The sequence below is a fragment of the Oncorhynchus gorbuscha genome, unplaced genomic scaffold (genome assembly GCF_021184085.1).
Source record: "Oncorhynchus gorbuscha isolate QuinsamMale2020 ecotype Even-year unplaced genomic scaffold, OgorEven_v1.0 Un_scaffold_1666, whole genome shotgun sequence".
Taxonomy (NCBI): Eukaryota; Metazoa; Chordata; class Actinopteri; order Salmoniformes; family Salmonidae; genus Oncorhynchus; species Oncorhynchus gorbuscha.
This window is the reverse complement of record NW_025746381.1, coordinates 68186-96183: the sequence shown is the minus strand read 5'-3', so window position 1 is coordinate 96183 and position 27998 is coordinate 68186. Positions and strand designations below refer to the sequence as shown.

Below are 27998 nucleotides of genomic sequence, written 5' to 3'. Positions count from 1 at the left end.
CATGAGGGAATTAACCACAGACCACAACCTAACACACTCTAACCCTAACTGCTGCTAGTTACAGTACTAAGCCTGGACACATTGAGAATATCCTCTGAACTCAACACACAGGACACTCTGTCTGTCTGTTTCACCATGGCAACTGGAAGGCCCCCCTCCTGTACAGGTAAGAACCAGTGTCCAGTCCCTCTCAGGATCAGTTTATTTTGGTTAGATGTTAAATATATCACATGGTTCTGTACTGACCTGATGGGAACTCTCTACATGGTTCTGTACTGACCTGATGGGAACTCTCTACATGGTTCTGTACTGACCTGATGGGAACTCTCTACATGGTTCTGTAATGACCTGATGGGAACTCTCTACATGGTTCTGTAATGACCTGATGGGAACTCTCTACATGGTTCTGTACTGACCTGATGGGAACTCTCTACATGGTTCTGTAATGACCTGATGGGAACTCTCTACATGGTTCTGTACTGACCTGATGGGAACTCTCTACATGGTTCTGTAATGACCTGATGGGAACTCTCTACATGGTTCTGTACTGACCTGATGGGAACTCTCTACATGGTTCTGTACTGACCAGATGGGAACTCTCTACATGGTTCTGTAATGACCTGATGGGAACTGACCAGATGGGAAGTCTCTACATGGTTCTGTAATGACCTGATGGGAACTCACTACATGGTTCTGTAATGACCTGATGGGAACTGACCAGATGGGAACTCTCTACATGGTTCTGTACTGACCTGATGGGAACTCTCTACATGGTTCTGTAATGACCTGATGGGAACTCTCTACATGGTTCTGTACTGACCTGATGGGAACTCTCTACATGGTTCTGTACTGACCTGATGGGAACTCTCTACATGGTTCTGTACTGACCTGATGGGAACTCTCTACATGGTTCTATACTGACCTGATGGGAACTCTCTACATGGTTCTGTACTGACCTGGTGGGAACTCTCTACATGGTTCTGTACTGACCTGATGGGAACTCTCTACATGGTTCTGTACTGACCTGATGGGAACTCTCTACATGGTTCTATACTGACCTGATGGGAACTCTCTACATGGTTCTGTACTGACCTGATGGGAACTCTCTACATGGTTCTGTACTGACCTGATGGGAACTCTCTACATGGGTCTATACTGACCTGATGGGAACTCTCTACATGGTTCTGTACTGACCTGATGGGAACTCTCTACTCTACCTTCCTTTATCAACAGGATAGATAAAATGTTGTGCTGTAGAATTTGTGAATGATGTCTCTAGTATCATACATTCTATACATTGACCCCTGAGACATCTGTAGTGGTTTAATCCACAAACCATTATGACCACTCTATGGAAAGGGGAGACTGTCACGGACGTGATGGTGCTCTCCATAAGGGGAGGGGGGAGGGGGGGGGGGGGAGGGGGCAGTTCTATGTATTACTAGTCACAGCAGGACCTCCATTAGAAACCATTAGATATTTATAACACTGGGGAGTCTGTCCGTGGTGCTGAATCCAGCACATCGTGTCACTATGGCGACGCTCTCTAAATAATCACACTGCTTTTAGACATCATACACCTCCTGGCTGATCCATAATGTGGTAGGATATATGATCCTGCTGTCTGTTCCATAATGTGGTAGGATATATGATCCTGCTGTCTGTTCCATAATGTGGTAGGATATATGATCCTGCTGTCTGTCTGTTCCATAATGTGGTAGGATATATGATCCTGCTGTCTGTTCCATAATGTGGTAGGATATATGATCCTGCTGTGTGTTCCATAATGTGGTAGGATATATGACCCTGCTGTGTGTTCCATAATGTGGTAGGATATATGACCCTGCTGTCTGTCTGTTCCATAATGTGGTAGGATATATGATCCTGCTGTCTGTCTGTTCCATAATGTGGTAGGATATATGATCCTGCTGTCTGTTCCATAATGTGGTAGGATATATAACCCTGCTGTGTGTTCCATAATGTGGTAGGATATATTACCCTGCTGTGTGTCTGTTCCATAATGTGGTAGGATATATGACCCTGCTGTGTGTTCCATAATGTGGTAGGATATATGATCCTGCTGTCTGTTCCATAATGTGGTAGGATATATGACCCTGCTGTGTGTTCCATAATGTGGTAGGATATATGACCCTGCTGTGTGTCTGTTCCATAATGTGGTAGGATATATGATCCTGCTGTCTGTTCCATAATGTGGTAGGATATATGATCCTGCTGTCTGTTCCATAATGTGGTAGGATATATGACCCTGCTGTCTGTTCCATAATGTGGTAGGATATATGACCCTGCTGTCTGTTCCATAATGTGGTAGGATATATGACCCTGCTGTCTGTTCCATAATGTGGTAGGATATATGACCCTGCTGTGTGTCTGTTCCATAATGTGGTAGGATATATGATCCTGCTGTCTGTCTGATCCATAATGTGGTAGGATATATGATCCTGCTGTCTGTTCCATAATGTGGTAGGATATATTACCCTGCTGTGTGTCTGTTCCATAATGTGGTAGGATATATGATCCTGCTGTCTGTTCCATAATGTGGTAGGATATATGATCCTGCTGTCTGTTCCATAATGTGGTAGGATATATGATCCTGCTGTCTGTCTGTTCCATAATGTGGTAGGATATATGACCCTGCTGTGTGTCTGTTCCATAATGTGGTAGGATATCCTGCTGTGTGTCTGTTCCATAATGTGGTAGGATATATGATCCTGCTGTGTGTTCCATAATGTGGTAGGATATATGACCCTGCTGTGTGTCTGTTCCATAATGTGGTAGGATATATGATCCTGCTGTGTGTCTGTTCCATAATGTGGTAGGATATATGATCCTGCTGTCTGTTCCATAATGTGGTAGGATATATGACCCTGCTGTGTGTTCCATAATGTGGTAGGATATATGATCCTGCTGTCTGTTCCATAATGTGGTAGGATATATGACCCTGCTGTGTGTCTGTTCCATAATGTGGTAGGATATATGATCCTGCTGTGTGTCTGTTCCATAATGTGGTAGGATATATGACCCTGCTGTGTGTCTGTTCCATAATGTGGTAGGATATATGATCCTGCTGTCTGTTCCATAATGTGGTAGGATATATGATCCTGCTGTCTGTGTGTTCCATAATGTGGTAGGATATATGATCCTGCTGTCTGTTCCATAATGTGGTAGGATATATGATCCTGCTGTCTGTGTGTTCCATAATGTGGTAGGATATATTATCCTGCTGTCTGTTCCATAATGTGGTAGGATATATGACCCTGCTGTCTGTCTGTTCCATAATGTGGTAGGATATATGATCCTGCTGTCTGTCTGTTCCATAATGTGGTAGGATATATGACCCTGCTGTGTGTTCCATAATGTGGTAGGATATATGATCCTGCTGTCTGTTCCATAATGTGGTAGGATATATGATCCTGCTGTCTGTTCCATAATGTGGTAGGATATATGACCCTGCTGTGTGTCTGTTCCATAATGTGGTAGGATATATGACCCTGCTGTGTGTCTGTTCCATAATGTGGTAGGATATATGACCCTGCTGTGTGTTCCATAATGTGGTAGGATATATGACCCTGCTGTGTGTCTGTTCCATAATGTGGTAGGATATATTACCCTGCTGTGTGTCTGTTCCATAATGTGGTAGGATATATGATCCTGCTGTGTGTCTGTTCCATAATGTGGTAGGATATATGACCCTGCTGTGTGTCTGTTCCATAATGTGGTAGGATATATTACCCTGCTGTGTGTCTGTTCCATAATGTGGTAGGATATATGATCCTGCTGTGTGTCTGTTCCATAATGTGGTAGGATATATGACCCTGCTGTGTGTCTGTTCCATAATGTGGTAGGATATATTACCCTGCTGTGTGTCTGTTCCATAATGTGGTAGGATATATGATCCTGCTGTGTGTCTGTTCCATAATGTGGTAGGATATATGACCCTGCTGTCTGTTCCATGATGTGGTAGGATATATGATCCTGCTGTCTGTTCCATAATTTGGTAGGATATATGATCCTGCTGTGTGTCTGTTCCATAATGTGGTAGGATATATGACCCTGCTGTGTGTCTGTTCCATAATGTGGTAGGATATATGACCCTGCTGTCTGTTCCATAATGTGGTAGGATATATGATCCTGCTGTCTGTTCCATAATGTGGTAGGATATATGATCCTGCTGTGTGTTCCATAATGTGGTAGGATATATGACCCTGCTGTGTGTCTGTTCCATAATGTGGTAGGATATATGATCCTGCTGTCTGTTCCATAATGTGGTAGGATATATGACCCTGCTGTCTGTCTGTTCCATAATGTGGTAGGATATATGATCCTGCTGTGTGTCTGTTCCATAATGTGGTAGGATATATGACCCTGCTGTCTGTTCCATAATGTGGTAGGATATATGATCCTGCTGTCTGTTCCATAATGTGGTAGGATATATGATCCTGCTGTGTGTTCCATAATGTGGTAGGATATATGACCCTGCTGTGTGTTCCATAATGTGGTAGGATATATGACCCTGCTGTCTGTGTGTTCCATAATGTGGTAGGATATATGACCCTGCTGTCTGTCTGTTCCATAATGTGGTAGGATATATGATCCTGCTGTCTGTTCCATAATGTGGTAGGATATATGATCCTGCTGTGTGTTCCATAATGTGGTAGGATATATGATCCTGCTGTCTGTTCCATAATGTGGTAGAATATATGAGCCTGCTGTCTGTTCCATAATGTGGTAGGATATATGAACCTGCTGTCTGTCTGTTCCATAATGTGGTAGGATATATGATCCCGCTGTGTGTTCCATAATGTGGTAGGATATATGATCCTGCTGTCTGTCTGTTCCATAATGTGGTAGGATATATGATCCTGCTGTGTGTTCCATAATGTGGTAGGATATATGATCCTGCTGTCTGTTCCATAATGTGGTAGGATATATGATCCTGTCTGTGTGTTCCATAATGTGGTAGGATATATGATCCTGCTGTCTATTCCATAATGTGGTAGGATATATGACCCTGCTGTGTGTTCCATAATGTGGTAGGATATATGACCATGCTGTGTGTCTGTCTGTTCCATAATGTGGTAGGATATATGATCCTGCTGTCTGTTCCATAATGTGGTAGGATATATGATATATGATCCTGCTGTCTGTTCCATGATGTGGTAGGATATATGATATATGATCCTGCTGTCTGTTCCATGATGTGGTAGGATATATGATATATGACCCTGCTGTGTGTTCCATAATGTGGTAGGATATATGACCCTGCTGTGTGTTCCATAATGTGGTAGGATATATGACCCTGCTGTGTGTCTGATCAATAATGTGGTAGGATATATGATCCTGCTGTCTGTTCCATAATGTGGTAGGATATATGATCCTGCTGTCTGTTCCATGATGTGGTAGGATATATGATATATGATCCTGCTGTCTGTTCCATAATGTGGTAGGATATATGACCCTGCTGTCTGTTCCATGATGTGGTAGGATATATGATATATGATCCTGCTGTCTGTCTGTTCCATAATGTGGTAGGATATATGATCCTGCTGTCTGTTCCATAATGTGGTAGGATATATGATCCTGCTGTCTGTTCCATAATGTGGTAGGATATATGATCCTGCTGTGTGTTCCATAATGTGGTAGGATATATGATCCTGCTGTGTGTTCCATAATGTGGTAGGATATATGATCCTGCTGTCTGTCTGTTCCATAATGTGGTAGGATATATGATCCTGCTGTGTGTTCCATAATGTGGTAGGATATATGATCCTGCTGTCTGTCTGTTCCATAATGTGGTAGGATATATGATCCTGCTGTGTGTTCCATAATGTGGTAGGATATATGACCCTGCTGTCTGTTCCATAATGTGGTAGGATATATGACCCTGCTGTGTGTCTGTTCCATAATGTGGTAGGATATATGATCCTGCTGTCTGTCTGTTCCATAATGTGGTAGGATATATGATCCTGCTGTCTGTCTGTTCCATAATGTGGTAGGATATATTATCCTGCTGTCTGTTCCATAATGTGGTAGGATATATGATCCTGCTGTCTGTTCCATAATGTGGTAGGATATATGAACTGTCTGTCTGTTCCATAATGTGGTAGGATATATGATCCTGCTGTGTGTTCCATAATGTGGTAGGATATATGATCCTGCTGTCTGTTCCATAATGTGGTAGGATATATACTGTCTGTGTGTCTGTTCCTGCTGTGTCTGTTCCATAATGTGGTAGGATATATGATGTGTTCCATAATGTAGGTAGGATATATGATCCTGCTGTGTGTTCCATAATGTGGTAGGATATATGATCCTGCTGTCTGTCTGTTCCATAATGTGGTAGGATATATGATCCTGCTGTCTGTTCCATAATGTGGTAGGATATATGATCTGCTGTCTGTTCCATAATGTGGTAGGATATATGACCCTGCTGTGTGTCTGTTCCATAATGTGGTAGGATATATGATCCTGCTGTCTGTTGTTCCATAATGTGGTAGGATATATGATCCTGCTGTGTGTTCCATAATGTGGTAGGATATATGATCCTGCTGTCTGTCTGTTCCATAATGTGGTAGGATATATATATATGATCCTGCTGTGTCTGTTCCATAATGTGGTAGGATATATGATCCTGCTGTCTGTCTGTTCCATAATGTGGTAGGGATATATGATCCTGCTGTGTGTTCCATAATGTGGTAGGATATATGATCCTGCTGTCTGTCTGTTCCATAATGTGGTAGGATATATGACCCTGCTGTCTGTTCCATAATGTGGTAGGATTTATGATCCTGCTGTCTGTTCCATAATGTGGTAGGATATATGATCCTGCTGTCTGTTCCATAATGTGGTAGGATATATAACCCTGCTGTGTGTCTGTTCCATAATGTGGTAGGATATATGATCCTGCTGTCTGTCTGTTCCATAATGTGGTAGGATATATGACCTGTCTGTGTGTTCCATAATGTGGTAGGATATATGATCCTGCTGTGTGTCTGTTCCATAATGTGGTAGGATATATGAACTGTCTGTGTGTCTGTTCCATAATGTGGTAGGATATATGACCCTGCTGTCTGTTCCATAATGTGGTAGGATATATGATATATGATCCTGCTGTGTGTTCCATAATGTGGTAGGATATATGATCCTGCTGTCTGTCTGTTCCATAATGTGGTAGGATTTATGATCCTGCTGTCTGTTCCATAATGTGGTAGGATATATGATCCTGCTGTCTGTTCCATAATGTGGTAGGATATATAACCCTGCTGTGTGTCTGTTCCATAATGTGGTAGGATATATGATCCTGCTGTCTGTTCCATAATGTGGTAGGATATATGATCCTGCTGTGTGTTCCATAATGTGGTAGGATATATGATCCTGCTGTCTGTCTGTTCCATAATGTGGTAGGATATATGATATATGATCCTGCTGTGTGTTCCATAATGTGGTAGGATATATGATCCTGCTGTCTGTCTGTTCCATAATGTGGTAGGATTTATGATCCTGCTGTCTGTTCCATAATGTGGTAGGATATATGATCCTGCTGTCTGTTCCATAATGTGGTAGGATATATAACCCTGCTGTGTGTCTGTTCCATAATGTGGTAGGATATATGATCCTGCTGTCTGTTCCATAATGTGGTAGGATATATGATCCTGCTGTGTGTTCCATAATGTGGTAGGATATATGATCCTGCTGTCTGTCTGTTCCATAATGTGGTAGGATATATGATCCTGCTGTCTGTTCCATAATGTGGTAGGATATATGACTCTGCTGTGTGTTCCATAATGTGGTAGGATATATGACCCTGCTGTCTGTTCCATAATGTGGTAGGATATATGATCCTGCTGTCTGTTCCATAATGTGGTAGGATATATGATCCTGCTGTCTGTCTGTTCCATAATGTGGTAGGATATATGACCTGTCTGTGTGTTCCATAATGTGGTAGGATATATGATCCTGCTGTCTGTTCCATAATGTGGTAGGATATATGATCCTGCTGTCTGTCTGTTCCATAATGTGGTAGGATATATGACCCTGCTGTCTGTTCCATAATGTGGTAGGATATATGACCTGTCTGTGTGTTCCATAATGTGGTAGGATATATGATCCTGCTGTCTGTTCCATAATGTGGTAGGATATATGATCCTGCTGTCTGTCTGTTCCATAATGTGGTAGGATATATGATCCTGCTGTCTGTTCCATAATGTGGTAGGATATATGATCCTGCTGTCTGTTCCATAATGTGGTAGGATATATGACCCTGCTGTGTGTCTGTTCCATAATGTGGTAGGATATATGACCCTGCTGTCTGTTCCATAATGTGGTAGGATATATGATCCTGCTGTCTGTTCCATAATGTGGTAGGATATATGACCCTGCTGTCTGTTCCATAATGTGGTAGGATATATGACCCTGCTGTCTGTGTGTTCCATAATGTGGTAGGATATATGACCCTGCTGTGTGTCTGTTCCATAATGTGGTAGGATATATGACCCTGCTGTGTGTTCCATAATGTGGTAGGATATATGACCCTGCTGTGTGTCTGTTCCATAATGTGGTAGGATATATTACCCTGCTGTCTGTTCCATAATGTGGTAGGATATATGATCCTGCTGTGTGTCTGTTCCATAATGTGGTAGGATATATGACCCTGCTGTGTGTCTGTTCCATAATGTGGTAGGATATATAACCCTGCTGTGTGTTCCATAATGTGGTAGGATATATGATCCTGCTGTGTGTTCCATAATGTGGTAGGATATATGATCCTGCTGTGTGTCTGTTCCATAATGTGGTAGGATATATGACCCTGCTGTGTGTCTGTTCCATAATGTGGTAGGATATATAACCCTGCTGTGTGTTCCATAATGTGGTAGGATATATAACCCTGCTGTGTGTTCCATAATGTGGTAGGATATATGACCCTGCTGTCTGTTCCATAATGTGGTAGGATATATGACCCTGCTGTCTGTGTGTTCCATAATGTGGTAGGATATATGACCCTGCTGTGTGTCTGTTCCATAATGTGGTAGGATATATGATCCTGCTGTGTGTTCCATAATGTGGTAGGATAATGTGCTGTGTTCCATAATGTGGTAGGATATATGACCCTGCTGTGTGTCTGTTCCATAATGTGGTAGGATATATGATCCTGCTGTGTGTTCCATAATGTGGTAGGATATATGATCCTGCTGTCTGTTCCATAATGTGGTAGGATATATGACCCTGCTGTCTGTTCCATAATGTGGTAGGATATATGATCCTGCTGTCTGTTCCATAATGTGGTAGGATATATGATCCTGCTGTCTGTTCCATAATGTGGTAGGATATATGATCCTGCTGTCTGTTCCATAATGTGGTAGGATATATGATCCTGCTGTCTGTCTGTTCCATAATGTGGTAGGATATATGATCCTGCTGTCTGTCTGTTCCATAATGTGGTAGGATATATGATCCTGCTGTGTGTTCCATAATGTGGTAGGATATATGACCCTGCTGTGTGTCTGTTCCATAATGTGGTAGGATATATGATCCTGCTGTCTGTCTGTTCCATAATGTGGTAGGATATATGATCCTGCTGTGTGTCTGTTCCATAATGTGGTAGGATATATGATCCTGCTGTCTGTCTGTTCCATAATGTGGTAGGATATGTGATCCTGCTGTCTGTCTGTTCCATAATGTGGTAGGATATATGATCCTGCTGTGTGTTCCATAATGTGGTAGGATATATAACCCTGCTGTCTGTTCCATAATGTGGTAGGATATATAACCCTGCTGTGTGTCTGTTCCATAATGTGGTAGGATATATGATCCTGCTGTCTGTTCCATAATGTGGTAGGATATATAACCCTGCTGTGTGTCTGTTCCATAATGTGGTAGGATATATGATCCTGCTGTCTGTCTGTTCCATAATGTGGTAGTATATATGACCTGTCTGTGTGTGACTGAGTGTGTGTTTTGGATAATGTGATATTAGATGTTGTGTGTAACTGAGTATGTGTATAGCACAATATGGTGTGTATATTGGATAATGTGATGTCTATACTAGGTGTCTATGATGTGTGTGTATTGGATAATGTGATGTCTGTGATGTGTGTGTATTGGATAATGTGATGTGTCTATGATGTGTCTATAATGTGTGTGTATTGGATAATGTGATGTGTCTATGATGTGTGTGTATTGGATAATGTGATGTGTCTATAATGTGTGTGTATTGGATAATGTGATGTCTATGATGTGTGTGTATTGGATAATGTGATGTCTATGATGTGTGTGTATTGGATAATGTGATGTCTATGATGTGTGTGTATTGGATAATGTGATGTGTCTATGATGTGTCTATAATGTGTGTGTATTGGATAATGTGATGTGTCTATGATGTGTGTGTATTGGATAATGTGATGTGTCTATGATGTGTGTGTATTGGATAATGTGATGTGTCTATAATGTGTGTGTATTGGATAATGTGATGTCTATGATGTGTGTGTATTGGATAATGTGATGTCTATGATGTGTGTGTATTGGATAATGTGATGTCTATGATGTGTGTGTATTGGATAATGTGATGTGTCTATGATGTGTGTGTATTGGATAATGTGATGTGTCTATAATGTGTGTGTATTGGATAATGTGATGTGTCTATGATGTGTGTGTATTGGATAATGTGATGTGTCTATGATGTGTGTGTATTGGATAATGTGATGTGTCTATAATGTGTGTGTATTGGATAATGTGATGTCTATGATGTGTGTGTATTGGATAATGTGATGTGTCTATAATGTGTGTGTATTGGATAATGTGATGTCTATGATGTGTGTGTATTGGATAATGTGATGTCTATGATGTGTGTGTATTGGATAATGTGATGTCTATGATGTGTGTGTATTGGATAATGTGATGTCTATGATGTGTGTGTATTGGATAATGTGATGTCTATGATGTGTGTGTATTGGATAATGTGATGTGTCTATGATGTGTGTGTATTGGATAATGTGATGTGTTCTATAATGTGTGTGTATTGGATAATGTGATGTCTATGAGGTGTGTGTATTGGATAATGTGATGTCTATGATGTGTGTGTATTGGATAATGTGATGTCTATGATGTGTGTGTATTGATAATGTATGTCTATGATGTGTGTGTATTGGATAATGTGATGTCTATGATGTGTGTGTATTGGATAATGTGATGTCTATGATGTGTGTGTATTGGATAATGTGATGTCTATGATGTGTGTGTATTGGATAATGTGATGTCTATGATGTGTGTGTATTGGATAATGTGATGTCTATGATGTGTGTGTATTGTATAATGTGATGTGTATACTATGTGTCTATGATGTGTGTGTATTGTATAATGTGATGTGTATACTATGTGTCTATAATGTGTGTGTCTGCAGGAACATGGAGTGGCTGCAGGGTGGCCACAGCTGTCAGCGAGTCATCGTCCATACACAGTGATGCCCTGTTCGACCCGGGGCCTGATACTCCTGATCTGGGTCTGGTTCGGGACATCTCTCTGGACTCTACAGGTCCTGGTCTGGACATCTCTCTGGACTCTACAGGTCCTGGTCTGGGTCAGAACATCTCTCTGGGCTCTACAGGTCCTGGTCTGGGCATCTCTCTGGACTCTACAGGTCCTGGTCTGGGCCAGAACATCTCTCTGGACTCTACAGGTCCTGGTCTGGGTCAGAACATCTCTCTGGGCTCTACAGGTCCTGATCTGGGACTGGTTCGGGACATCTCTCTGGACTCTACAGGTCCTGGTCTGGGTCAGAACATCTCTCTGGGCTCTACAGGTCCTGGTCTGGACCGGAAGATCTCTCTGGGCTCTACAGGTCCTGGTCTGGACCGGAACATCTCTCTGGCCTCTACAGGTCCTGGTCTGGGTCAGAACATCTCTCTGGGCTCTACAGGTCCTGGTCTGGGTCAGAACATCCCTCTGGGCTCTACAGGTCCTGGTCTGAGTCGGGACATAGACTCCCTACAGGAGCGGACACATACAGTATGGACATGATTTAGGAGCAGTGCTTGACTTGGACAGAAAAAAAAGTTTTCAGAGGCATATATGTGTGTGTGTTTTAAATCAACAATATCGATGTTTGTCCAATCAGATGATTTCAGTGGAACAGTTTGAACGGTCTTATTATGCTGAATACCTTTCTGACTACCGTGTTGGAGAGACATTAAAACGAAATAGCTCAACTATAAAAAGTATTTCATTTGACAGTGTTAAAAGCGTTCGAGCCTGTCAGGTGTGTTGATACTTGGAACGTTTCTACGGTTACGCGCTCAGGGAAGGAACATGGCCAGCGCTGTCATGTGTGAACAATGAACACGTACAAGAGGCGTGGATACATACTTTTAATGAAGAATAAACACCAACAAGAGGCGTGGATACCTACTGCTCATTATTTAAAGGTCGTAGTATTTTTCGGTCTCATTGTAATGAAAAACAACAATTATTAATATGCGTTCTTCGTGCATGACAGTGCTTTCCACTTTAATTCCCTGAGCGCGTCGCCGTAGAAACCATCAGTATCACCTCACCTGTGAGCCCGGTTGTTCCCACTGGTTCCTCGTTACCGTAAATTATCAGGGAGCATCGACCAATCAACGCACCTGCGTGAACATGAGTTGACCGTGTGCCAAACTTCCAGAGGACGCGCGCAGTCAGAATCAACAGACGGATGAATCGACGGCACCTGTAGCTCAGACTCATAGCCCAATTAATTCACGGGGAGCTCCAGGTAGACTATTGTTTGATAGGTATCTATATTAAACATGTGTGTAGGTCATAGCCTACTAATCTTGAGTCCCCTGCCAAATGAGAGGCGCGTCGCTTTGCTCCCTCAAATTGACGGATTACCGAGATGCGCGTGCTGATAATGAGGAGTTCTGCGCGTACAGCTGCTGCTACTATTCCGTTATTATTCTCCTCCCGGTCTAACGACACCGTTCCTTTATTCTCCTGTCTGTGTTTGTAGCGCTACAGAATGCATCAATACCCCAGCCAAGACAAGATTCCTGTAAGTAACTCCGCAAACGCTTGACTTTCTGCTAACTGTTGATTCTGCTCCTGCGTTTGTTTGTTATGACATGCCAAATCCTTTCCCTGTACGTACGTTTGCAAAACTTTCCGTGTGAACTGAAAACATGTTTTTGTTATAGAGTATTTTATGTCGCCTGGCTGGTTATTACTGTAGAGATTGTATGCTGTCAAGGAGAACCTCTCATCTAAAAGGTCTTGCTGAATTATTTAACCCTACATTACCAGACTTGATATCATCAGTGGTCTCCAACCCTGGTCCTGTATAGATACAGGGTGGTCTCCAACCCTGGTCCTGTATAGATGCAGGGTGGTCTCCAACCCTGGTCCTGTATAGATACAGGGTGGTCTCCAACCCTGGTCCTGTATAGATACAGGGTGGTCTCCAACCCTGGTCCTGTATAGATACAGGGTGGTCTCCAACCCTGGTCCTGTATAGATACAGGGTGGTCTCCAACCCTGGTCCTGTATAGATACAGGGTGGTCTCCAACCCTGGTCCTGTATAGATACAGGGTGGTCTCCAACCCTGGTCCTGTATAGATACAGGGTGGTCTCCAACCCTGGTCCTGTATAGATGCAGGGTGGTCTCCAACCCTGGTCCTGTATAGATGCAGGGTGGTCTCCAACCCTGGTCCTGTATAGATACAGGGTGGTCATCAGTGGTCTCCAACCCTGGTCCTGTATAGATACAGGGTGGTCTCCAACCCTGGTCCTGTATAGATACAGGGTGGTCTCCAACCCTGGTCCTGTATAGATACAGGGTCTCCAACCCTGGTCCTGTATAGATACAGGGTGGTCTCCAACCCTGGTCCTGTATAGATACAGGGTGGTCTCCAACCCTGGTCCTGTATAGATGCAGGGTGGTCTCCAACCCTGGTCCTGTATAGATACAGGGTGGTCATCAGTGGTCTCCAACCCTGGTCCTGTATAGATACAGGGTGGTCTCCAACCCTGGTCCTGTATAGATACAGGGTGGTCTCCAACCCTGGTCCTGTATAGATACAGGGTGGTCTCCAACCCTGGTCCTGTATAGATACAGGGTGGTCTCCAACCCTGGTCCTGTATAGATACAGGGTGGTCTCCAACCCTGGTCCTGTATAGATACAGGGTGGTCTCCAACCCTGGTCCTGTATAGATACAGGGTGGTCTCCAACCCTGGTCCTGTACAGATACAGGGTGGTCTCCAACCCTGGTCCTGTACAGATACAGGGTGGTCTCCAACCCTGGTCCTGTATAGATACAGGGTGGTCTCCAACCCTGGTCCTGTATAGATACAGGGTGGTCTCCAACCCTGGTCCTGTATAGATACAGGGTGGTCTCCAACCCTGGTCCTGTATAGTTACAGGGTGGTCTCCAACCCTGGTCCTGTATAGTTACAGGGTGGTCTCCAACCCTGGTCCTGTATAGATACAGGGTGGTCATCAGTGGTCTCCAAACCTGGTCCTGTATAGATACAGGGTGGTCTCCAACCCTGGTCCTGTATAGATACAGGGTAGTCTCCAACCCTGGTCCTGTATAGTTACAGGGTGGTCATCAGTGGTCTCAAACCCTTGTCCTGTATAGATACAGGGTGGTCTCCAACCCTGGTCCTGTATAGATACAGGGTGGTCTCCAACCCTGGTCCTGTATAGATACAGGGTGGTCTCCAACCCTGGTCCTGTATAGATACAGGGTGGTCATCAGTGGTCTCCAACCCTGGTTCTGTATAGTTACAGGGTGGTCTCCAACCCAGGTCCTGTATAGATACAGGGTGGTCTCCAACCCAGGTCCTGTATAGATACAGGGTGGTCTCCAACCCTGGTCCTGTATAGATACAGGGTGGTCTCCAACCCAGGTCCTGTATAGATACAGGGTGGTCTCCTACCCTGGTCCTGTATAGATACAGGGTGGTCTCCTACCCTGGTCCTGTATAGATACAGGGTGGTCTCCAACCCTGGTCCTGTATAGATACAGGGTGGTCTCCAACCCTGGTCCTGTATAGATACAGGGTGGTCTCCAACCCTGGTCCTGTATAGATACAGGGTGGTCTCCAACCCTGGTCCTGTATAGATACAGGGTGGTCTCCAACCCTGGTCCTGTATAGATACAGGGTGGTCTCCAACCCTGGTCCTGTATAGATACAGGGTGGTCTCCAACCCTGGTCCTGTATAGATACAGGGTGGTCTCCAACCCTGGTCCTGTATAGATACAGGGTGGTCTCCAACCCTGGTCCTGTATAGATACAGGGTGGTCTCCAACCCTGGTCCTGTATAGATACAGGGTGGTCTCCAACCCTGGTCCTGTATAGATACAGGGTGGTCATCAGTGGTCTCCAACCCTGGTTCTGTATAGTTACAGGGTGGTCTCCAACCCTGGTCCTGTATAGATACAGGGTGGTCATCAGTGATCTCCAACCCTGGTCCTGTATAAATACAGGGTGGTCATCAGTGGTCTCCAACCCTGGTCCTGTATAGATACAGGGTGGTCTCCAACCCTGGTCCTGTATAGATACAGGGTGGTCTCCAACCCTGGTCCTTTATAGATACAGGGTGGTCTCCAACCCTGGTCCTTTATAGATACAGGGTGGTCTCCAACCCTGGTCCTGTATAGATACAGGGTAGTCTCCAACCCTGGTCCTGTATAGTTACAGGGTGGTCATCAGTGGTCTCCAACCCTGGTCCTGTATAGATACAGGTTGGTCATCAGTGGTCTCCAACCCTGGTCCTGTATAGATACAGGGTGGTCTCCAACCCTGGTCCTGTATAGATACAGGGTGGTCTCCAACCCTGGTCCTGTATAGATACAGGGTGGTCTCCAACCCTGGTCCTGTATAGATACAGGGTGGTCTCCAACCCTGGTCCTGTATAGATACAGGGTGGTCTCCAACCCTGGTCCTGTATAGATACAGGGTGGTCTCCAACCCTGGTCCTGTATAGATACAGGGTGGTCTCCAACCCTGGTCCTGTATAGATACAGGGTGGTCTCCAACCCTGGTCCTGTATAGATACAGGGTGGTCTCCAACCCTGGTCCTGTATAGATACAGGGTGGTCTCCAACCCTGGTCCTGTACAGATACAGGGTGGTCTCCAACCCTGGTCCTGTATAGATACAGGGTGGTCTCCAACCCTGGTCCTGTATAGTTACAGGGTGGTCTCCAACCCTGGTCCTGTATAGTTACAGGGTGGTCTCCAACCCTGGTCCTGTATAGATACAGGGTGGTCATCAGTGGTCTCCAAACCTGGTCCTGTATAGATACAGGGTGGTCTCCAACCCTGGTCCTGTATAGATACAGGGTAGTCTCCAACCCTGGTCCTGTATAGTTACAGGGTGGTCATCAGTGGTCTCAAACCCTGGTCCTGTATAGATACAGGGTGGTCTCCAACCCTGGTCCTGTATAGATACAGGGTGGTCTCCAACCCTGGTCCTGTATAGATACAGGGTGGTCTCCAACCCTGGTCCTGTATAGATACAGGGTGGTCATCAGTGGTCTCCAACCCTGGTTCTGTATAGTTACAGGGTGGTCTCCAACCCTGGTCCTGTATAGATACAGGGTGGTCTCCAACCCAGGTCCTGTATAGATACAGGGTGGTCACCAACCCTGGTCCTGTATAGATACAGGGTGGTCTCCAACCCAGGTCCTGTATAGATACAGGGTGGTCTCCTACCCAGGTCCTGTATAGATACAGGGTGGTCTCCTACCCTGGTCCTGTATAGATACAGGGTGGTCTCCAACCCTGGTCCTGTATAGATACAGGGTGGTCTCCAACCCTGGTCCTGTGCAGGGAGTGCAGGCTTTAGTTCCAGCCCAGCACTAACACCTGATTGCACAAGTCAAGGTGATGATTTGTTGAATCATGTGTGTGTGTATTCAGATAGAAATAGATGATGTAGAATAAGGTGTCAGGTTCATGTACAGTACCAGTCAGAAGTTTGGACACACCTACTCATTCCAGGGTTTTTCTTTATTTTTTAAATGTTTTTCTACATTGTAGATTAACAGTGAAGACAAAAACCATGAAATAACACACATGGAATCATGTAGTAACCAAACGAGTGTTAAACAAATCAACATCTATTTGAGATTCTAGCAAAGTACCCTTTGCTGTGATGACAGCTTTGCACACTCTTGGCATTCTCTCAACCAGCTTCATGGGGTAGTCACCTGGAATGCATTTCAATTAACAGGTGTGCCTCCTTAAAAGTTAAGGTGTTTGAGCCAGTCAGCTGTGTTGTGACAAGGTAGAGGTGGTATACAGAAGATAGCCCTATTTGTTAAACTACCAAGTCCATATTATGGCAAGAACAGCTCAAATAAGCAAAGTGACAGTCCATCATTACTTTAAGACATGAAGGTCAGTCCATCATTACTTTAAGACATGAAGGTCAGTCCATCATTACTTTAAGACATGAAGGTCAGTCCATCATTACTTTAAGACATGAAGGTCAGTCCATCATTACTTTAAGACATGAAGGTCAGTCCATCATTACTTTAAGACATGAAGGTCAGTCCATCATTACTTTAAGACATGAAGGTCAGTCCATCATTACTTTAAGACATGAAGGTCAGTCCATCATTACTTTAAGACATGAAGGTCAGTTAATCCGGAACATTTCAGGAACATTGAACTTTTCTTCAAGTGCAGTGGCAAAATCCATTAAGCACTATGATGAGGACTGTCTCTCATGAGGACCGCCACAGGAAAGCAAGACCCAGAGTTACCTCTGCTGCAGAGGTTAAGTTCATTAGAGTTAACTGCACTCAGATTGCAGTTCAGAGGAGACTGATTTTTTAATTTTTTATTTCACCTTTATTTAAACAGGTAGGCTAGTTGAGAACAAGTTCTCAATTACAACTGCGACCTCATTTCCAACATGGCTACCACAGCTTTCTGCAGGGATACGCCATCCCATCTGATTTGGGCTTAGTCCCACTATCATTTGTTTTCCACAGGACGATGACCCAAAACACACCTCCAGGCTGTGGAAGGGCTATTTGACCGAAAAGCAGAGTGGTGAGTGCTGCATCAGATGACCTGGCCTCCACAATCACCTGACCTCAACCCAATTCAGATGGTTTGGGATGAGTTGGACTGCAGAGTGAAGGAACAGTAGAGTGATGGTGCTGCATCAGAGGACCTGGCCTCCATAATCACCTGACCTCAACCCAATTCAGATGGTTTGGGATGAGTTGGACTGCAGAGTGAAGGAACAGTAGAGTGATGGTGCTGCATCAGAGGACCTGGCCTCCACAATCACCTGACCTCAACCCAATTCAGATGGTTTGGGATGAGTTGGACCGCAGAGTGGTGAGTGCTGCATCAGATGACTTGGCCTCCACAATCACCTGACCTCAACCCAATTCAGATGGTTTGGGATGAGTTGGACCGCAGAGTGAAGGAAAAGCAGCCAACAAGTGCTCAGCATATGTGGGAACTCCTTCAAGACTGTTGGAAAAGCATTCCAGGTGAAGCTGGTTGAGAGAAGGCCTGTCATCATGGCAAAGGGTGGCTAGTCCTCTGTCTGTCTCCTCTCCTCCAGGGAGGGGGTGTTAGTTACTGACCAGTCTCCTCTCCTCCATGGAGGGGGTGTTAGTTACTGACCAGTCCCCTCTCCTCTCTTCCAGGGCGGGGGTGTTGGGCTAGCGGCCCCCCAGGATGGCCAAAGTTCTTGTCAGTTCTTCTCAGATGGCCGGAGGAAGGTGGACTATGTTCTGGTGTTCTACCAACGCAAACAGATCTCTGTGAGGGGTGGCGACCGGCTGCACCGTCTCTCCGCCCCTCCTCACCCTCCTCATCGCCTGTCTGTCATCTCCAATGGTAGCTCCCCCCTCTCTGGCCCTGTGGGGGGTTTGGGATGTGCAGCCGGGCAGCGGAGTGCGGGGGACGGGGAGGTGTGTGTGGACCTGGCGGTGGAGGTGGAATTAGAGGCGGACCCAGCTGAAGGAGAGATGGTGCTGATCAGGGAGGAGTTTGAGGCCAGGCTACTGGAGGCGGGGCTTGAGATGGAGAGAGACACAGAGGTGAGAGATCAACCGGTCTGTGTGTGTTCTGTGGTTGCTGGTCTGGTGTTATTTCTGGTGAAATTGATCATTGTCGCTGCAGTTTAAAAAGTAACAAAGTAATTAACAAATCAATTTGTAATATTTAACATTGCTCACCTAATGAAAAGTAAAGGGGAATTTGACCCTAAATATATTTTCACTTGTATTTCTAATCCATCCACCATGCATGCGGTCTGCAAATATCGTCATTTAGTGTACGTTTGCATCGTAGTTAAAGAAACACCCGTCTTTCAAAAAGTTGCATTGCAGTCACCATATGAGACTCTGTTCTTCCGCCCTGCTCTTCTAGCCCAGTGATTCTCAGAAAGCAGCAGACGTTTTAATTGACTCTACCTCTCGCGCTGTTCAACCAAGCAGCAGACGTTAACTGACTCTACCTCTCGCGCTGTTCAACCAAGCAGCAGACGTTAACTGACTCTACCTCTCGCGCTGTTCAACCAAGCAGCAGACGTTAACTGACTCTACCTCTCGCGCTGTTCAACCAAGCAGCAGACGTTAACTGACTCTACCTCTCGTGCTGTTCAACCAAGCAGCAGACGTTAACTGACTCTACCTCTCGCGTTGTTCAACCAAGCAGCAGACGTTAACTGACTCTACCTCTCGTGTTGTTCAACCAAGCAGCAGACGTTGACTGACTCTACCTCTCGCGTTGTTCAACCAAGCAGCAGACGTTTTAACTGACTCTACCTCTCGCGCTGTTCAACCAAGCAGCAGACGTTAACTGACTCTACCTCTCGCGCTGTTCAACCAAGCAGCAGACGTTAACTGACTCTACCTCTCGTGTTGTTCAACCAAGCAGCAGACGTTAACTGACTCTACCTCTCGCGCTGTTCAACCAAGCAGCAGACGTTGACTGACTCTACCTCTCACGTTGTTCAACCAAGCAGCAGACGTTTTAACTGACTCTACCTCTCGCGCTGTTCAACCAAGCAGCAGACGTTAACTGACTCTACCTCTCGCGCTGTTCAACCAAGCAGCAGACGTTAACTGACTCTACCTCTCGCGCTGTTCAACCAAGCAGCAGACGTTAACTGACTCTACCTCTCGCGCTGTTCAACCCAAAGGTGGGCATGTAGTCCCAATGATCTTCCGTGACCAATGTTTACTAGAGCCCTGCACGGGCATGTATTTTAACCCCGATTCCTACCCATACCCGCAACGTTCAGGCTCCACCCTACCCAGGCCCAGTTGCACTGACTGAAACCCAAAATGAGAAATGACTTATTCCCTTAGTAAAGCCATTAGTTGCTCCACTCTGTGTGTCACCCTCACTCTGCATGCGCTCTGCGCATGGTGGCTCTGTGGGGCTCACAGCGTTGTACGAGAACTTCAGTTGCTTGGCAATTTCTTGCATGAAATAGCCTTCATTTCTCAGAACAAGAATAGACCGACGAGTTTCAGAAGAAAGTTCTTTGTTTCTGGACATTTTGAGCCTGTAATCGAACCCACAAATGCTGATACTCCAAATATTCAACTAGTCTAAAGAAGGCCAGCTTTATTGCTTCTTTAATCAGAACAACAGTTTTCAGCTGTGCTAACATAATTGCAAAAGGGTTTTCAAATGATCAATTATCGTTTTAAATAATACACTTGGATTAGCTAACACAACGTGCCATTGGAACACAGGAGTGATGGTTGCTGATTACTGGGCCTCTGTACTTGGATTAGCCAACACAACGTGCCATTGGAACACAGGAGTGATGGTTGCTGATTACTGGGCCTCTGTACTTGGATTAGCTAACACAACGTGCCATTGGAACACAGGAGTGATGGTTGCTGATTACTGGGCCTCTGTACTTGGATTAGCTAACACAACGTGCCATTGGAACACAGGAGTGATGGTTGCTGATAATGGGCCTCTGTACTTGGATTAGCCAACACAACGTGCCATTGGAACACAGGAGTGATGGTTGCTGATAATGGGCCTCTGTACATGGATTAGCTAACACAACGTGCCATTGGAACACTGGAGTGATGGTTGCTGATAATGGGCCTCTGTAGATATTCTATATATCTACATAGGCGTACATTTTGCTTTGTCATTGTGGTGTATTCTGTGTAGATCGCTGAGAAAAGGATACATCTATTTTTATATTCAGCTGTAGGAGCTGGGTTCTACAGTATGAACCCCTGCTCTGTCTGGCTCCACACCCACCTGGCCATCTAGATGTGTGAAAGGTAGTGTATAAGCTAATGATCCATCTATGACATTCCTTGAGTAAACTTAAATAGTGTATTACCATACAATTTTTTGTATGTAATCTATAGTTACTGGTATGTACCAATTGACACAAAATATTGTCCAGTATTTGACCTTTATTTAATTAGGCAAGTCAGTTAAGAACAAACTCTTATTTTTAATGATGACCTGGGAACAGTGGGTTAACTGCTTTGTTCAGGGGCAGAACGACAGGTTTTTACCTTGTCGGCTCAGGGATTCGATCATGCAACCTTTCAGTTGCTAGGCCAACGCTCTAACCACTGGGCTACCTGCCACCCTGTCCAGCATTGCGATGCTTCACTGGATCAATCTGGAACTTTGCACACAGACTGCTGCCATCTAGTGGCGAAATTGCACCTAAACTGCTATTTTATATTATGGCCTTTCTCTTGCATTAAAAAAAATATATATATATTTTTTAAACACTTTAAAAATATATTTTACCAGATCTAATTTGTTATATTCTCCTACATTCATTTCACATTTCCACAAACTTCAAAATGTTTCCTTTCAAATGGTGTCAAGAGTATGCATGTCCTTGCTTCAGGGCCTGAGCTACAGGCAGTTAGATTTGGTATGTCATTTTAGGTGAAAACAAAGGGTTCGATCCGGGGTTGGGAGGTGGTGGGCGGGGCGGGGTTGGGAGGTGGTGGGCGGGGCGGTGTGGGGCGGGCTTGCAATCCTACCTGACTGTTGGTTCCCACCACCTGTCCTCCTCCTGGTATTAAACTATGGTTCCTACCTGTTGGTTGGTTACTATCCTCTGTCCTCCTCCTGGTATTAAACTATGGTTCCTACCTGTTGGTTGGTTACTATCCTCTGTCCTCCTCCTGGTATTAAACTATGGTTCCTACCTGTTGGTTGGTTACTATCCTCTGTCCTCATCCTGGTATTAAACTATGGTTCCTACCTGTTGGTTGGTTACTATCCTCTGTCCTCCACCTGGTATTAAACTATGGTTCCTACCTGTTGGTTGGTTACTATCCTCTTGTCTTCCTCCTGGTATTAAACTATGGTTCCTACCTGTTTGTTACTGTCCTCTCCCCCAGGTCAGGGTCTACGGGCCCAGCTTCACGAGACTCCATGTCCCCTGGCAGGTCCTGAGCAGAGAGGCAGAGTTCCTCAAGATCAAAGTCCCCACTAAGAAGGTGAGACCTCCACCACTTTACAGCCTGTGTGTGTGTGTGTGTGTGTGTGTGTGTGTGTGTGTGTGTGTGTGTGTGTGTGTGTGTGTGTAATCCTATGGATGGATCCTCCCCTAACACAAACAGGGGGTTAATCTCAGTGTTGCCCTGCACCATTTTTAAATGTATTTTTTAACTCATTAGTTGTTGTTGCCTTGTGTATAGTAGTTGAACGGTCTTTAATGTTGCATCAGATTGCCCCACTACAGTAGAGCCACATGAAGACACGGTGGGATTATTCTCCTACTTGGATTACATTTGCTGGTACCTGAAACATTATGTGAATCAAACACACTACAGCAGAGACTCGTCTTTTACAATGTAACAACTCACATTGGGGAAAATGGACCAAAGGGGACATACTTCATTGGAACGCCGACTGCGAGCCAGGAGGTCTAATCGCCCAACATCAGTGCCCGACCTCACTAATACTGTTGTGGCTGAATGGAAGCAAGTCCCCTCAGCAATGTTCCAACATCTAGTGGAAAGCCTTCCCAGAAGAGTGGAGGCTGTTATAGCAGCAAAGCGGGGACCTACTCCATATTAAATCCCATATATTAAATCCCATGATTTTGCAATGAGATTTTGCAATGAGATTTTGGTCAAGTAGTGAATGTGGACACCTGCTCATCCAAAATCTCATTGCAAAATCATGGGATTTAATATGGAGTAGGTCCCCTCCTTGCTGCTATAACAGCAAAGAGGGGGACAACCTGGAGGGGGACAATCTGCTCGTTGTACAGCTCATTCCAAAATGGCACTCCAGCCAAAGCTTAGCATTGCGCATGGTGATCTTAGGCTTGTGTGCGGCTGCTCAGCCATGGAAACCCATTCCACGAAGATCCCGACTGACAGAAATGAAATGCATTAAATGGTCTTTATCCCCCTCATCAATCTACATACGATACCCCATAATGACAAAACAAAAACAGGTTTTTAGAATTTTTTTGCATATAAAAAAAAGCTGAAATAACACACTTACATACATTTTCAGACCCTATAGTTAGTAGTTTGTTGAAGCACCTTTGGCAGAGATTACAGCCTGGAGTCTTCTTGGGTACAAGCTTGACTCTCCTGTATTTGGGGAGTTTCTCCCATTCCTCTCTTCAGATCAATCAAATGTATTTACATAGCTCTTCTTACATCAGCTGATATCTCAAAGTGCTGCACAGAAACCCAGCCTAAAACCCCAAACAGCAAACAATGCAGGTGTAGAAGCACGGTGGCTAGGAAAAACTCCCTAGAATGGCCGAAACCTGGTTCCTCTCTAGGTTATGAGAGGTGGCCAGTCCTCTTCTGGCTGTGCCGGGTTGAGATTATAACTGAACACGGCCAAGATGTTAAAATGTTCATAGATGACCAGCAGGGTCAAATAATAATCATAGTGGTTATAGGTCAGCACCTCAGGAGAAAATGTCAGTTGGCTTTTTATAGCCGATCATTCAGAGTATCTCTACCGCTCCTACTGTCTCGAGAGAGAGAGTTGAAAACACCAGGTCTGGGACAGGTTCTCTCAAGCTCTGTCAGGCTGGATGGGGAGCGTCGCTGCACAGCTATATTCAGGTCTCTTCAGAAATGTTCGATCGGGTTCAAAACCGGTTTCAGGCTGGGCCACTCAATGACAGTTGGAGACTCGTCCCGAAGCCACTCCTGAGTTGTCTTGGCTGTGTGCTTAGGGTCATTGTCCTGTTGGAAGGTGAACCTTCGCCCCAGTCAGGTCCTGAGCACTCTGGTTTTCATCAAGGATCTCTGTACTTTGCTCCGTTCATCTTTGCCTTGATCATGACTAGTCTCCCAATCCCTGCTACCAAAGAATATCCCCTCAGCATGATGCTGCCACCACCATGTTTCACCGTAGGAATGGTGTCAGGTTTCCTCCAGACGTAATGCTTGGCATTCAGACCAAGGAGTTAAATCTTGGTTTCATCAGACCAGGGAATCTTGTTTCTCCTGGTCTGAGAGTCATTAGTTCCTTTTTGGCAAACTCCAAGGGGGTGTCATGTGCCTTTTACTGAGTGGCTTCCGTTTGCCCACTCTACCATAAAGGCCTGATTGGTGGAGTGTTGCAGAGATGGTTGTCCTTCTGGAAGGTTCTCCCATCTCCACAGAGGACCTGTCAGTGACTATTGATATTTTGGTCACCTCGCTGACCAAGGTCCTTCTTCCACGATTGCACAGTTTGGCTGGCCGGCCAGCCCTAGGAAGATTCTTGACATTATGGGGTATTTTGTGTAGATTGCTGTGTACATACATTCTGTGTACATTTATTTATTTAATACATTTTGGAAAAAGGCTGTAACATAACAAAATGTAGGAAAACTTTCTGAAAGGAACTGTATATAGAGGTACTATCACTGCTCCCGTTCCACCTCACCTGGTGTGGAGGTACTGTCACTGCTCCCGTTCCACCTCCCCTGGTGTGGAGGTACTATCACTGCTCCCGTTCCACCTCCCCTGATGTGGAGGTACTATCACTGCTCCCGTTCCACCTCCCCTGATGTGGAGGTACTATCACTGCTCCCGTTCCACCTCCCCTGGTGTGGAGGTCACTGCTCCTGTTCCACCTCCCCTGATGTGGAGGTCACTGCTCCCATTCCACCTCCCCTGATGTGGAGGTCACTGCTCCCATTCCACCTCCCCTGATGTGGAGGTACTGTCACTTCTCCCGTTCCACCTACCTGGGTAGAGCCCTCTCCATCTCTCTACCTGGGCAGAGCCCTCTCCATCTCTCTACCTGGGCAGAGCCCTCTCCATTTCTCTACCTGGGCAGAGCCCTCTCCATCTCTCTACCTGGGCAGAGCCCTCTCCGTCCCTCTACCTGGGCACAGCCCTCTCGGTCCCTCTACCTGGGCACAGCCCTCTCGGTCCCTCTACCTGGGCACAGCCCTCTCGGTCCCTCTACCTGGGCACAGCCCTCTCGGTCCCTCTACCTGGGCACAGCCCTCTCGGTCCCTCTACCTGGGCACAGCCCTCTCGGTCCCTCTACCTGGGCAGAGCCCTCTCGGTCCTTCTACCTGGGCAGAGCCCTCTCGGTCCTTCTACCTGGGCAGAGCCCTCTCGGTCCTTCTGCCTGGGCAGAGCCCTCTCGGTCCCTCTACCTGGGCAGAGCCCTCTCCACCTCTCTACCTGGGCAGAGCCCTCTCCACCTCTCTACCTGGGCAGAGCCCTCTCCACCTCTCTACCTGGGCAATTCTGCAACTTACCAAAATGTTGGCGTGATTGCACATTTACATGGAGTCTGTTTTGACTTTATATGGAGTCTGTTTTGACTTTATATGGAGTCTGTTTTGACTTTACATGGAGTCTGTTTTGACTTTACATGGAGTCTGTTTTGACTTTACATGGAGTCTGTTTTGACTTTACATGGAGTCTGTTTTGACTTTTCATGCCTCTGAGGACATGACATTTTTCTGAATCCCCAGCCCCTGCTGCAGTGGGAGGGAGACCCTGTATATGAGCCACAGCAGGTGCCTCTATTAATCTGTCTGTGTTGGTCTGTCTAGAGCTATGATCTGAAGCAGGAGAATGGGTTCAGTGCCAGCCTCAGTGAGTTCTGGAGGAAGGTGAACCAGCCGTTCCAACCCAACATCCCCCAGCGTGGCCACAGCACCACCAAGCAGCTCTCACACTGCTTCTCCAGGGACAAACTACACTTGTAAGTTGCACCCACACCAAGCCCCACACACACGTCCTCACACACACTCTGACAACAGCTGGTCTGTATATGGAGTCACCATCTGAGTTTCCCTGAGTTGACACCTGTTCTTTGTTCTCTACAGATTTAACATCACCTCTAAAGACAAGTTCTTTGACAACGCAACACGCAGTCGAATAGTGAGTCTGTCATTCAGGATATTTCTCTGTGTTATATGAATGTCAAGAATCAATGGGAATATGTTTTCGGCTCTCTGTTTCTCTCTGACACAATATTCTGTGTGACCTAACCCCCTCAGGTGTACGAGATCCTGAGACGTACCGCCTGCACACGCACCAGCATATCCATGGGTGAGTGACCTCTAACCCCTGATTTGCCCAAAGTTGCCTACTTTTTGAGGTCATTGACCTTCTCCATGGTTCCTCAGTACAGGTCCAGACAGGGGTACAGTGAGTGATTGGTGTTATCCATGGTTCCTTCTCCATGGTTCCTCAGTACAGGTCCAGACAGGGGTACAGTGAGTGATTGGTGTTCTCCATGGTTCCTCAGTACAGGTCCAGACAGGGGTACAGTGAGTGATTGGTGTTCTCCATGGTTCCTCAGTACAGGTCCAGACAGGGGTACAGTGAGTGATTGGTGTTATCCATGGTTCCTTCTCCATGGTTCCTCAGTACAGGTCCAGACAGGGGTACAGTGAGTGATTGGTGTTCTCCACCATACCCTGTCCAATAAATAACACGCTCCCCTGTCCAATAAATAACACGCTACCCTGTCCAATAAATAACACGCTACCCTGTCCAATAAATAACACGCTACCCTGTCCAATAAATAACACGCTACCCTGTCCAATAAATAACACGCTCCCCTGTCCAATAAATAACACGCTCCCCTGTCCAATAAATAACACGCTCCCCTGTCCAATAAATAACACGCTCCCCTGTCCAATAAATAACACGCTCCCCTGTCCAATAAATAACACGCTCCCCTGTCCAATAAATAACACGCTACCCTGTCCAATAAATAACACGCTACCCTGTCCAATAAATAACACGCTACCCTGTCCAATAAATAACACGCTACCCTGTCCAATAAATAACACGCTACCCTGTCCAATAAATAACACGCTACCCTGTCCAATAAATAACACGCTACCCTGTCCAATAAATAACACGCTACCCTGTCCAATAAATAACACGCTACCCTGTCCAATAAATAACACGCTACCCTGTCCAATAAATAACACGCTACCCTGTCCAATAAATAACACGCTACCCTGTCCAATAAATAACACGCTACCCTGTCCAATAAATAACACGCTACCCTGTCCAATAAATAACACGCTACCCTGTCCAATAAATAACACGCTCCCCTCCCCTGTCCAATAAATAACACGCTCCCCTCCCCTGTCCAATAAATAACACGCTCCCCTCCCCTGTCCAATAAATAACACGCTCCCCTGTCCAATAAATAACACGCTCCCCTGTCCAATAAATGACACGCTACCCTGTCCAATAAATGACACGCTACCCTGTCCAATAAATGACACGCTACCCTGTCCAATAAATGACACGCTACCCTGTCCAATAAATGACACGCTACCCTGTCCAATAAATGACACGCTACCCTGTCCAATAAATGACACGCTACCCTGTCCAATAAATGACACGCTACCCTGTCCAATAAATGACACGCTACCCTGTCCAATAAATGACACGCTACCCTGTCCAATAAATGACACGCTACCCTGTCCAATAAATGACACGCTACCCTGTCCAATAAATGACACGCTACCCTGTCCAATAAATGACACGCTACCCTGTCCAATAAATGACACG

The 27998-nt window shown here is 45.4% G+C and overlaps 2 protein-coding genes across 2 annotated transcripts in view; both read left to right on the top strand.

Moving 5' to 3' along the window:
* Positions 1 to 112: 112 nt before the first annotated feature.
* On the top strand, positions 113 to 12030 carry LOC124023645. Its single transcript, XM_046338001.1, has 2 exons — positions 113 to 166; positions 11414 to 12030. The coding sequence occupies exons 1-2, from the start codon at positions 136 to 138 to the stop codon at positions 12028 to 12030; spliced, it is 648 nt and encodes a 215-aa protein (XP_046193957.1). The 5' UTR covers positions 113 to 135.
* A 739-nt stretch (positions 12031 to 12769) lies between these two features.
* Positions 12770 to 27998, top strand: part of LOC124023646 (anoctamin-1-like) — an 80684-nt gene continuing 65455 nt past the window's right edge. Inside the window, exons 1-6 of the mRNA XM_046338002.1 lie at positions 12770 to 13042; positions 18666 to 19061; positions 22374 to 22472; positions 26012 to 26163; positions 26288 to 26342; positions 26462 to 26513. Of these exons, the coding sequence (XP_046193958.1) occupies positions 13010 to 13042; positions 18666 to 19061; positions 22374 to 22472; positions 26012 to 26163; positions 26288 to 26342; positions 26462 to 26513 (787 nt within the window). The 5' untranslated portion in view covers positions 12770 to 13009. The remainder of the gene's footprint in view (positions 13043 to 18665; positions 19062 to 22373; positions 22473 to 26011; positions 26164 to 26287; positions 26343 to 26461; positions 26514 to 27998) is intronic.

Bases quoted from the DNA above. Each gene is read 5' to 3' on its own strand.
- LOC124023645 (XM_046338001.1), top strand. From the start codon at position 136: ATGGCAACTGGAAGGCCCCCCTCCTGTACAG. The intron at 167-11,413 runs GTAAGAACCAGT...GTGTGTCTGCAG, and splicing joins AAGGCCCCCCTCCTGTACAG to GAACATGGAGTGGCTGCAGG.